This window comes from Culex pipiens, chromosome 2 (genome assembly GCF_016801865.2).
Source record: "Culex pipiens pallens isolate TS chromosome 2, TS_CPP_V2, whole genome shotgun sequence".
In the NCBI taxonomy this organism is placed as follows: domain Eukaryota; kingdom Metazoa; phylum Arthropoda; class Insecta; order Diptera; family Culicidae; genus Culex; species Culex pipiens.
Window position 1 is genome coordinate 51,921,313 of NC_068938.1, and position 12,106 is coordinate 51,933,418.

The window sequence follows — 12,106 nt, forward strand, 5'->3', positions numbered from 1 at the left end:
ACTAAAAAATACATCTAACATTTGAGGTATTTTTTAAACTTATGTTATTTTTAAACATTTTTTTCATATTAGAATAATTAAAATACAAAAAATACAGTTTTCAATACTGGTGTTGATTTGATTTAGTGCGTCCATCCCGGGAATTCCCGGGACAAAAATCCCGGGATTTTTCCTAAACCGGGAATTCCCGAATCCCGGGATTTTCTATAATTTGTCCCGGGAATTCCCGAAATTGAAAAAAAAAAATCATATTTTGGTCTGGAAATTCAGATTTGGTTGGTCTCAGCAATAAATTGGCATTTAAGGAAAAAATATTATAATTTGAATTACCAGGTCCGCAAAATGCCTAGTGCTTTACATTTTTTTCTCTATTATTTTATTTTTTTGAAAAACTGGATATATTTACGTATATTTTCGATTTTAAATTTAAAAAAAAACAATCTCATATCAAATTATTTATAATCAATCACCGGCATCTCGGGCAAATACGTACAAATGTAACGAATAAATACAGCTATTAAAGCAAAAAATATTTGCATGACGTTTTGGATTTATTCGGTTGAAACAGTAACAGAACAAAACAATTTGTACTTCCAAATGTATTGCTCTAAAATCTCCTGTACCTATTTAGACTGTAGTTCTGATTTTCCCTCGGTTGGCGGTAGTAACTTGAAGATAATTTGTAAAATATGTTTCATATAAAACAATGAATTCAAAACTTATCTAAAATTTTACATTGACTGGTATCATTTTATTTATTGTCGTTGTTTGTTTTCTAGCTGTTTTAGTCATGTCATATAAAATATATATAAAAGAAAAAAAAATATGAAAGAATTCCAAAGTTTTTTTGAATAGGTCCTATAAACATATGGAAAACAAAAGCTTATTGGACCTTTTCAAAAAAAAAGAATTATGTAATTTGATTCGCAAATAAAAAAATGATTAATCATACTGGAATTAAAACTAGTAGTTGATATAAAATCCTAAACACCACAAAGACAAAAAAAATCTTTTAGGCTATTTTAAAACTGTCGTCTTTGTTTAGATTGAAGTGAGGATTATAACCATTTGATATTATTAAGCTAATTCAATGATTTTAAGCTTGAAAACATAACAAATATAATGAAACATAGATTTTATAACTGATTCAAAAATTTCCCGGGATCCCGGGAATTCCCGGGAGTCCAAAAATATTTTTCCCGTTTCCCGGGAAATTCAAAACCCGGGAAAATTGGACGCCCTAATTTGATTGTTTTAGGCATTTGAAAAGAATGGTATTTAGCTGAATGTATTTGTTTATGAATTGTAAACTTTTTTTTTAAATAATTTTTCTAAAATGATGCAATGAAATAATAAAAAATTAACGAAATTGTAACTGATGAAAAAATGTTACAAAATTATTTTCCAACAGTGTGGATAATGCAAATATTAAAAGAAAAGTTTCTGTAAAAATAAATAAATATATATAAACAGCTACGACACTGTTTGCAATCATAAGTTTAAAAAGGTGTTAGATTTGACGTTAAAAAAATAAATTTAAGCGAGAAAAATCTTTTTGCGTTACTGTGCATAGAAAATTCACTAAAATTCATACTTTTTTTTAGTAAAAAAACCGAACATGCTCAGAATTAATGTAAACGCAGAGAAATGCATTTAAATTGGTATAAGCCGATAACACTTAAATTTCCATTGAAATTTTGAAGGTTTTTGAAATAATTTTTTTGCCCGTGTTTGTTGAAAGACTCACTAAAGTTGGAACGATTGGTTAGGTCCCCACTTTGCGTTTAGCGATTCAATTTTGTTTGTGAATTAGCATGGGAAAACCCATGTTTTGGATTTTGATACTTCAAAAATCCACGTTTCTCGCTATATTGCCACCGGAATTATATTCGGATGCTCTAGAAAGTGCTCCACATCTTTACCGAAGAGAGTACGGTGAGGACGTTCTCAAACTTTAAGGAGTTGTTGAGGACCCCATAAATGAACCGAAAAATTGCTGTGCTATAAAATCGACTTTGTTATTACACCTTAATGAACAATCAATATCAATATTATCGAAAGCTTTAAATGACAAGCAAAAAAAAGTTTAAAACCTTCCTTCATTTTGAAAAAATATAAAATCGTTTTACAAATGGTTAAAGAGCCATTTTACATGATCATTCAAAATTGGTCCACGGGCCACAAATACTTTGATCACCTCTGATATAAATATATGCTTTCTTCAAGAAACATAGAAACTGTATATTTAAATTATAAAAAAAATAATTCTTCACATATCACCTTGGTTTAAGAAAAAAAATCAAGATAACCTTATAGATTGGAGAGTTTTCAAAACGCAAACTGAATGCAAAAAGCCAACAAGCCTGGGAGTAGTGGCTATCGTTGGACAAAACCCCATCGATTTTGGCGGCGGTTCAACTTCTGAGGAGAGACTCTGAAAACATTGAAACGTAGAATCTGACGCAAGGCCGAAAAAAAATCACCAACAGAAGGATGCTGCAAGAAATGAAAGAACAACGAAGATCTTTTAGTCTGCCGACCGAGCGGCCAAACGGCAATGATGGTCAAAAGCACGAAGGACAGAAGAAAGCTCAACACACAAAAAAGGGGGGACCCTTTTCGACTAACAATCAGTTCGAGGGGGAAGGGACTCTTCTCTGATGTTGCTGCTGCTGCTGCTGCTGGGTGTGTATTGTGGGAAATAAATTTCTTTGATTGTGCCGCAAAATGGCGTCCATAAATAAGTATTACAACTGCAATTAAGTTCTGTCCGATTCAATTTCGGCCTGGCGAGATTTCGTTTTTGTGTTTTCTCTTTTTTTCTCGGTAGCGGACGAGAACTGGTTTCGGGGCTTTTGGAAAATCTTGTATGATGCCATGTTGTTGCATTTGAATCATGGAGGTTGGGCCGATAATGGTTGAATGCAGTTCACTTGCAATTATCGGCATTTTGGATCTGACGTGGAATTTACGGTAAGATTTTAATAAACTTTTAATTTTGAATAAATGTACTGTTCATGTTAAGTTCAAAATGGTTTGTGAGTGTGAGGATCGTAACTTCTTTGTAATTGGTTGCTGATATATGATTTTTTTTAATATTCTGAAAAAGTTAGGAAATGATTATCAGAAGACACCACTTCCTACAGTGTGTAAAAAAAGTATTTACACCCCTTGGGCACTATGCACATTCTGTGATGAAACATGTAAAAAAATTAAAGTTTGACAGGAACCTAGTAATACGTTTTGTTCAGAAACTCATGCCAAACATTTTGCTACAAAAAGCTCATGAAAAGATGATTTCTATAAAAAGTTATATAACAAAAGATCGGAAATTTTATGCCCTTTCTGATGCCACATAGGTTGACTTGTAAATTGTGGACCGGTTCAGATGCCGGCGGATTTTCCGACGACGTAATTCCGGGTTGGTACGAAATTCCAACGAAAAATCTGTTAATGCTAATGTTTATTTAGCAATTCTATGGTAATATATTGACATTTATTTGAATTAAAAGTTTGCAAATTAAATTTAGATAAGTTTTATATAGAATTTCCAGAGTTATATAAACATTTATACTAAGTAGTTAGTAAACTTTATATTCAATCCAAATTATTTTTTAAATCAGTCAAGGATGCCTATTTGGAGTTGGGAGACTAGATTTATGGTGATTTGTCAAGAAATAACATTATTTATGTTAATTTTTCGAAAGGTGTTATTTTCGTAATAGTATTTGTTATAAAACTTTTTATAGAAATCATCTTTTCATGAGCTTTTTGTAGCAAAATGTTTGGCATGAGTTTCTGAACAAAACGTAGTACTAGGTTCCTGTCAAACTTTAAATTTTTTACATGTTTCATCACAAAATGTGCATAGTGCCCAAGGGGTGTAAATACTTTTTTTACATACTGTATATTTCAAATTGTATTCAAAATCTGAAAATGATGTTTGGATTTTTCCTGAGAGTATCTTTAAAAAAAATCAAAAAATCTCATATTGACAGAAAATTATAGAGAATGATTACAACTTACTTGATTCTTACTGCTCAAAGAAAATTTACCGCTTGTTCGCCAATAGACTCAATCAAATGCATTTCTCGGTTTCTCAAGCACTTTCGTTTTGTCATAAAAGAGTAAGAAATTTCCTCCTTCAGCAGCAATCCTAAAACAATTCCCTCAAACTGCCATCATCTCTTTATTATATTCCACTTACAATTGAACTGAACCAAATCGCGGAAAATTCGCTCGTTCTTACCTCTCTGTTCGCAAATCTTCGCTTCAACAAAAGAAAAACCACTCGACGCGCGCCGAGGGGGAAAATATATCCGCTAAATTTTCCTCCCCCGCACACTTCTCAGCCAAGCAAATCCTTTTAATTTCGTTCATCTTTTTCCTTCACGGAACACATAAAAGCAGCGAATTGAAGTTTTTCCACCCCTTCCCCCACCGTAACGTGAAAATATCATCTCAATGGAACCGATTTTCTTGAAGATTGGCGAAGGAAAATGGCGCTTTTCAAAGCGTGCTAGCAAAGTTTGCTGTGTGAATGACTCGTTTCGGGGATGAATTAAACTTAACCTTTGAATTGGATCCACCCGGTTTATTCCCTTTGTTGTTTCCGCGTGGTGGATTGGGAAAAGAGTTTTCTCTCGCGGAATGCGGAGAATTTCCTTTCGGCATAATTTGAATAAAAGAAGGAGGTTTATAAATTTGCTAACACTTTCCTAAGGGGTTGGGAATGATTGCAAGGTAAATTTTATTCTCAAGATGTAATATTTGAAAGGCTTTTTTTCAAAGTTCAAATTCAAGTATAATAAAGAAAGAAGGAGGGTAAAATGATTGCATTCATCTAATTTTATTCTAATAAAATTTGATCTTTTTGTTGCCTTCCTCACTGAGGTTAGGCTATAATCCTGCTCTAAAAAAAACTTTTTATTAAAAGCTCAAAGACCCACCTTCATGTATACATATCGACTCAGAATCGAAACCTGAACAAATATGTGTGTGTGTATGTATTTCTCAGCACTTGCTGAACCGATTTTGACCAAACCAGTTGCAATCGACTTGTTTTAGGGTCCCATACATCGCTATTGAATTGTTTGAAGTTTCGATTAGCAGTTCAAAAGTTATCTATAAAAATGTGTTTTCACATGTATCCGGATCTCATTTAGATGTATGTATGTTCGGGTCCATCATCTGACCCATCGTTGGTTAGGTAATCGAGAGACCTTTCCAACGAGTCCTTAACATTGAAGATCTGACAGCCCTGTCTCGAGTTATGATGACCTAAACGATATTTGTGTACATTTTTGAAGCCGGATCTCAATTAAATGTATGTAAACGATGTCCGGATCCATCATTTGACCAATCGTTGGTTAGGTAATCGAGAGACTTTTCCAACGAGTCCACACCATTGAAGATCTGGCAACCCTGTCTTGAGTTATGACCACCTAAGTGATATCTGTGTACATATTTTTTCTGGATCTAAAAAAAATAGCTGAAATATGTGTCCGAAATACTCATATTACGAATTGTTGGTAAAAAGTGATGAAGGCATCAACCACATAGGTGGGTTTAGCTATTTTTTTTAAATTCATAGGTCATTGCCAATTTCTTTCAAAGTTTATTTCACCCCAACACACCCGAAACACTTGGTCCGAAAAATCAAATCAGGGGACAAACAAATATTTTTTCATAAAACTTCATAATAATAATAAAAATAGTATTCGAATCATCTGAAATCATCTGAAAACAACAAAAATGCAAAAATGCCCTAAAAAAATGGAATCGCATGTTTGTCATCAAATATCATGTAAGTGTCTCGCCCTTGACAATTTTACAAAAACTTTTTGTTCAAAATAGAAAAAAAAGTTGAAAAAAATCTTTTCATTATCATAAATCAAAAAGTTTTTTTTTTAAATTCTAAATTCACTTTCACAGAAAAAACTGATTATTGATTATCTCTTTTCCCTTCAAATCCACATTAAGCATTAATGGATTGCTACACGGATACAAATCCTGTAAGCTAATTATGGCAACTCTATGTTGTCAAATTTGTTAAAATAGAAATGTTTCCAAAACCGTCAATATTTGTTTTTGGTTCCGCGATGTTGGAAAAAAATCTTCGTTTATAAATTCGACAACTTAGAGTTACCGGATTGACTTACAGGATTTCCATCTGTGTAGGTAAATAAGGAAATTTTGTTAAGTTTGGTTATACAAGTTTTATAGCTCTTTTTCCTTCATTATTAATTCTCATTTATAACTAATATAACCCTCTAACGCTTAGAGTTGTATGATTAGCTTAAAAATATTCAAATGAATAAATTTTGGTTTTAAATTGCAGAAAATACTTCAATTTTACCCGCAAAAAGATAAAGTGGGTCCCAAAGTTAAGCTTAAATTTGTGATATTATTGTTCACAACGATACAGCTTATTTTTCTGAGTACAATAAACCCTTGTATGACCGCAGAGGATTTAAAATTGATTTTTTATTCAATTTTTAGAAATAAACTTCGCTGCCTTCCTTGACAAAATGTTGAAAAATGAAAAAAAAAGAAGTTATCAGAATTTTTTTTAATGGTGTTTTCTACCATTGTACATGATCATTGACCTAGGGCTTTAGAACTCTTATTTAAAGGGGAGCACCACCAGAGAAATGAGCAACTTTTTTTGAAAACGCCAACACTCGTTTTCCCATCACAGCGCCATAATGAACTTCTGCGGCGGTAGCTTGAACTACCTAGTTGAATGCCCTTCTTAAAAAAAATGATTGCGAATGAAATAACGCATTAGTAACGAGTCCGCATCAGTGACGCTTCGTAACGCACATAACGGTTCACATAACATGACATCTGTCAATTGCGTTGTTTTTCATTGACATTTGTTTGTTTTGCTTTTATTGATTTGTTGTTCGGCGTATCGCTTGTTGTCTCGCTTTTTGCAAGCTCATATTCAAGGTTAAACTTAAAGAATTTTCAAATTTTAGAGACTTTACAGCAAATTATTCCATTAATTTTAGCACAGCAATGGCCACTCCCCTGCCGTCCAACTTCAGCTCGCACCTGTGCAGCGTTGAGGTTTGTGACGTCCAGTACAACATGCGGATCCTCAAGATGAAGGACTCGGTGTTCATATACATTGGCGAGAATAAAGCGGAGAACTTTGACGAAATGGCAATGGCTCTACCCACGGAGACTAGCGAAATTTGCTCCACCACCATTATGGGAGAAGTGGTGGGTTGTGGTTCGGAAGACCTGGCCCAGAAGTTGGCCAGAAAGCTGAAGAAACAGGTCTACCTCAGTGCCAACGTGCCGAACGACCGGATAGTTCGGCCCTCGATTGAGCGGAAGCTGTTCGAGGAGATCAACAACAATCGGGAATGCTTTTGAGGTGGAATAATAAGGATATGGATGTGGAAGGTTCCCTCAATACTGCCTGGAATTTTGTAGGTATTAGCTCAACAATACCGCTTATGCTAACAAATGGAATAAACATGCTTTGCCGCAGTATATTTTTGTAATCTATTGCTAAATATAAGGAATTAGTCTAAAATAAACTGTGTTTTCTGTCATAATTTTTTTTCCTTCATAAAGGATATAATTGTATTATAAATTGTATGTTCCTAGGATAAGGACGAATTTTATTTAACCAATTGACCTTGACGTATCAATCATCTCTCTTGTTCTTTATATAAAGGAATTCCAGCAGCCCTAGTACAAGAGAGCACACCGGCATCGAAATTAAAAAATTGCTACAAGGTCAAATAAAGAAAACCATTGAAATAATTCATCACAGAATGAGGACAAATTTTGTGTCAGAAAAAAATGTGTTATATTACCTCGTTTCATGTGTAAATTTACATCTTTTGTACGAATAATTGCACTTATACACATAAATTGAGGTAAAATTACATTGAAAAAGGGGTAAGTTCAACCATCAAATTACCAACAAAGCTGTCAACCCTCTTCTTCTCTGAATGTGTTTCGTAATATTTGAAACGTTGACGTATTTTTAAAGTAATGATGAACCAACATCAGACCCCGTTATAAGTACATGCTTTTACCATGTTGCATAAAAGAGATATTTGACACAATTTGAGTTATGTAGGTTCAGTACATCAGTTCATATCAAATTAAATTTTTGGTATCAATTCGCTCAACAACATTGCACGAACTCCATTTTCTGAGTCAATCCAACCAAATAACTGAACAATTTCTCGAAACACAAGACAAATTGCTCAAGGTTGTACATTCACCGCCGCTGCCATCTAACGTTTGCGTGAGTAACTATCCGTGTTGAACCCATTTAACGGGTGTGCACCACCTAATCGTTGTACTAAGCATGTTGTCTCGCAGTAGTTCAGCTGTACTAATTACACAGAGACAATTTTATTTGATAATAAAATTTCCTTAGTTTTGTGCTTTCCGGAAGATTCTTAAAACAGATTGTTTATTGCTTTTAGAAATAACAATTTGAGAAATTTATCTTTTTTACGAATACATCAACATTAAAAAAATTTCACTGTGCATTTCAAGGCAGACATCTGCGTGTGTGTTTTGGGTGGATCCCTCTGCACAATGTACAACATTGGTTAGCAAGTACGTTTAAAGGCAGTCTAATTTTGGGCATGGATTGATGTGTGCTGCTGATGATTACTCCGTGGAGCTATAATGCTAACGCTCGAAGGCATTATGGTGTGGTCCAATTGAGAAATGGTAGACAAGAATTTTAACAGCTTAATTGCCGGTCAGATTTGGAATGCACAAAGGTATATTTTTTCATGATTCATGAATTGTAGTCGAGATTAAACAACCTTGAAAAACGTTTTTTATTCCATATAAAAGCTACCAGAAACATGCAAGCAGATGAATGAATGAAAGAATATCATGTTTGAGGAGATGAAATTTAAAAAAAGTAATGAAAAGAAATTTATAATCATATTTCAATTGCAATTAATCTATAATAATAATCAGTTATGATTCAAAATTTTAATTAAAATACATGAATTATCTCGACTTAAATTACATAACGCTCCACGGAACGCACTTTCCTCAAGATTAAAAATGAGTGCACCATCTAAAACCGCACCAGCATTTCACTTTGATTAAGATTTACTCCTTTCCGGACAGCTATTGCACACCAATCCACAGATTCAACCACCTAGCACCCTGGCTCAGTCTGGACCTCACGTAGCTAATGATGATGCCAAATTGGCAGCATCACGTTGCACAATATTTTCTGCGAAGCTCAAACTCTAGTTTTTTTTTTTATTTTTGCGCCAGCTTCAGCTTCCTACAATCACCGTCGTCCGTTAATTGAAACCTCCCCCTGGAGAGTGAAACCCAAAGCTTGTGAACAACTTCGCTCGCAAATCCAAGACGCAATTTAATCAGTAGTTTTGCAAACTCACTTTCTTCATTCTTCGAAGTTGTGGTCATTTTTTGTTTTAAGGTTGTTTGAAACATAATACAACATCATCATGACCACAAAACGAGATGTGATTGGTTTGAGGAGAGTGACTTCCTTGCCGTGATCGATGGTAAGGTGACGAACCCTTTAACAGAGAAGTTACAAAATCCTTAACCAAATCTGAGTTAAATTCTTCAAAAATAAATAGTACCGATTTGTCAGAGATTTTCCCCTGCAGTAATATGAGTAGGGTTGCTCTAACCAATCATAACAATAATTATTGCTCTTATGTGATTGATTGGTGGTCAACAGCTTAGGTGCTAAGATCAAGTGTAAGGTCTTCTCGGTTCACGCCATCCGTTCCATTTCGCTGAGCTTCGGTCTCTGTCTGCTTCATGGTTCAATGCGTTCGCCAGCTGGTGCTGTAGTTCACCGATAATTATATTACGTGTAACGCACCCTCAGTCCTCAACTCAACCCTCCACCATAAACTTTTACTTTCCTCCAACATCTCGAGCAGCATCAGAGAGCTCAACCAAGAGATTTGCGGAAAACAATTGAAGTTGGATCTTGCTCGGTCTCAGTTCCACCAACAAGGGGGTTCGGTCTCAAGTCGGGCGATTTAGGAAATTTCGCCCAATTTTAACACTCGAGCGAGCGTAACGAAAAAAGCGTTTGTGCGCGTGCGAATCCAATTGATTTAACGTCTCCAGAGTTTTGAAATTTTATGCCTACTAAAAATGACTGCAGCAACAACATGTTCGACGAGACAGGGTCTATTGTTGGACATCAAATGTAGCAGGGGTGTGTGTCTTGTTGTTGGTGGATGGCCAACGATCCGAATCGGAGCCGGCTTCTCCTTCGCCACCCCTTGGGTAGATTTAATTTTTGAAATAGACTCCATATTTTGGTTTGTTTTGATTGCGTAATTCGTAAGTTTCGTGAAAACAAGAGTTGAGCCGGTCTACGCAGGTGAAAATCTACTGACAGGTTGGTTAAAAGGTTTTATCAAACAACTTGTTTCTGGTAAATTCGAAATTATTTTTAACAATTATTCAAAATTGAGGAAAACCAAACAAACTCTTAATCAAAAAGAATTATTCCAGGTAATTTATGCAAACTTTTTACGGTAAAAGTAGTTTAGTTTTAGTGTCACAGTACTTTTTCTGTCCTTTGGGGGTATCAAAACGACCTTTTTTATCGCCCAAAATAAATAAAAGTTTTGTGACTCATTTGAGCACTGTATTTTTTAAGACCGTCGAGTTGTTGGCTTTCAAAATCCAAGAAACCATTGCCTCAGTTAGTGACACAAAGAAAATTTAGCTAATTGAGAACAAGATTTTCTCCCCAAATGTCCGCCAACGACCGTCTCCCGGTGTTCCCCTCCGAAGGCGCCCAACTGGTGCTGAAGAACCAACTGCTGGCAGCTCAGCGGGGCCACGGATTGCTGAAGAAGAAAGCCGAAGCGCTGGAGATGCGCTTCCGGGTTATTTTGGGCAAAATTATCGAAACCAAAAACGCGCTGGTGCAGGTGTTGAAAGAGGCGACTTTTGCCTTGGCCGAAACCAAGTTCGTCGCCGGAGACTTCAACCAGATTGTGCTGGGGAGTGTGGGCAGTGCTGCCATCAAGGTTTACACGACGCGGGATAATGTTGCTGGGGTTATGTTGCCGGTTTTTGAGTGCTACGATGATGGTCGGGACAGTTACGGGCTGTTGGGATTGGCTAAAGGCGGCCAGCAGATGCAGAAGTTGAAGCAGAACTATCGGAGTGCCATCAGTTTGCTGGTGGACCTGGCATCGGAGCAAACTTCGTTTGTGATTTTGGACGAGGTGATCAAAACTACAAATAGACGGGTCAATGCGATTGAGCACGTGGTCATTCCGAGGATCAATCGGACGCTGATCTACGTGGTATCGGTGATGGACGAGCTGGAGAGGGAAGAGTTTTTCCGCTTGAAGAAGATTCAGGACAAGAAGAGGATCGCCAAGAAGAAGCAGCAGGCCCTGCAAGCTGCGCTGCTGGAGAGGGGGATAGACGCTCGGTATCAGCCAAGTCTGCTGGACGTAATTGATGTCGATGTATTGTTTTAATATCTAGAATACATATAAACATCGCATATGGAGGAAATAAATAATACGAATTTTGATTACGTGGCCTAGCAATTCCAACCAACCTCAATACATTTGTGGGCCGATTTCAAAGCCACAAGTAGCCTTCCTGAATCTCACCATCTTGCGTGTTTGATAACATTTAACCGCAAACCAGATGCTAACCAGCCAAGGGTTTCCGACCCCTTCCTGCAAGAAATCCATCACCCACCAGGCAAGTACTCATTACAAAACGTAACGCAGGTACAGCTAATGTTTTCACAAGATCTGCACAGCAGCGGATGCAACGGCGATGACAACGCCGCTCCGGTTACGGCGGTTAACAAGCTGGTGAAAAATAAAAATTATGAAGCAAAAGGAAAAACAGATTTGTACCTTCCATCCCCTCACACTCCGCTCAAGGCAAAATATACTTAGTTGAGCTGTTTTTACTCTCTTTTTGCCTCCCCTCTTCAGTTGCATAATCTGTGCAAAACAGCAACCGGCAGAGCAATTTCAGTGCAGCTCAGCTGTTTGTCGCGTCACCGCAGCGTGTAAAAGCAAGCATTAAATTACGTTAAATCGAGCATTTTGAGACCGCGAGCTCTGGC

The 12,106-nt window shown here is 36.2% G+C and overlaps 2 protein-coding genes across 3 annotated transcripts; both read left to right on the plus strand.

The window, feature by feature from the left end:
- Nucleotides 1-6,843: 6,843 nt before the first annotated feature.
- LOC120427333 (proteasome assembly chaperone 4-like) lies at nt 6,844-7,539 on the plus strand. 2 transcript variants are annotated; one of them, XM_039592183.2, is made up of 2 exons: nt 6,844-6,954; nt 7,017-7,537. In XM_039592183.2, exon 2 carries the CDS (start codon nt 7,024-7,026, stop codon nt 7,384-7,386), a length of 363 nt encoding a protein of 120 aa, XP_039448117.1. In that variant the 5' UTR covers nt 6,844-6,954; nt 7,017-7,023; the 3' UTR covers nt 7,387-7,537. The 2 variants fall into 2 exon arrangements, with proteins under 2 accessions (XP_039448117.1, XP_039448118.1); XM_039592184.2 differs by having other exon boundaries at nt 6,885-6,954; nt 7,022-7,539.
- Nucleotides 7,540-10,691: 3,152 nt separating this feature from the next.
- Nucleotides 10,692-11,558, plus strand: LOC120427332 (V-type proton ATPase subunit D 1-like). Its single transcript, XM_039592181.2, has one exon. The coding sequence runs from the start codon at nt 10,758-10,760 to the stop codon at nt 11,496-11,498; it is 741 nt and encodes a 246-aa protein (XP_039448115.1). The 5' UTR covers nt 10,692-10,757; the 3' UTR covers nt 11,499-11,558.
- Nucleotides 11,559-12,106: the final 548 nt, after the last annotated feature.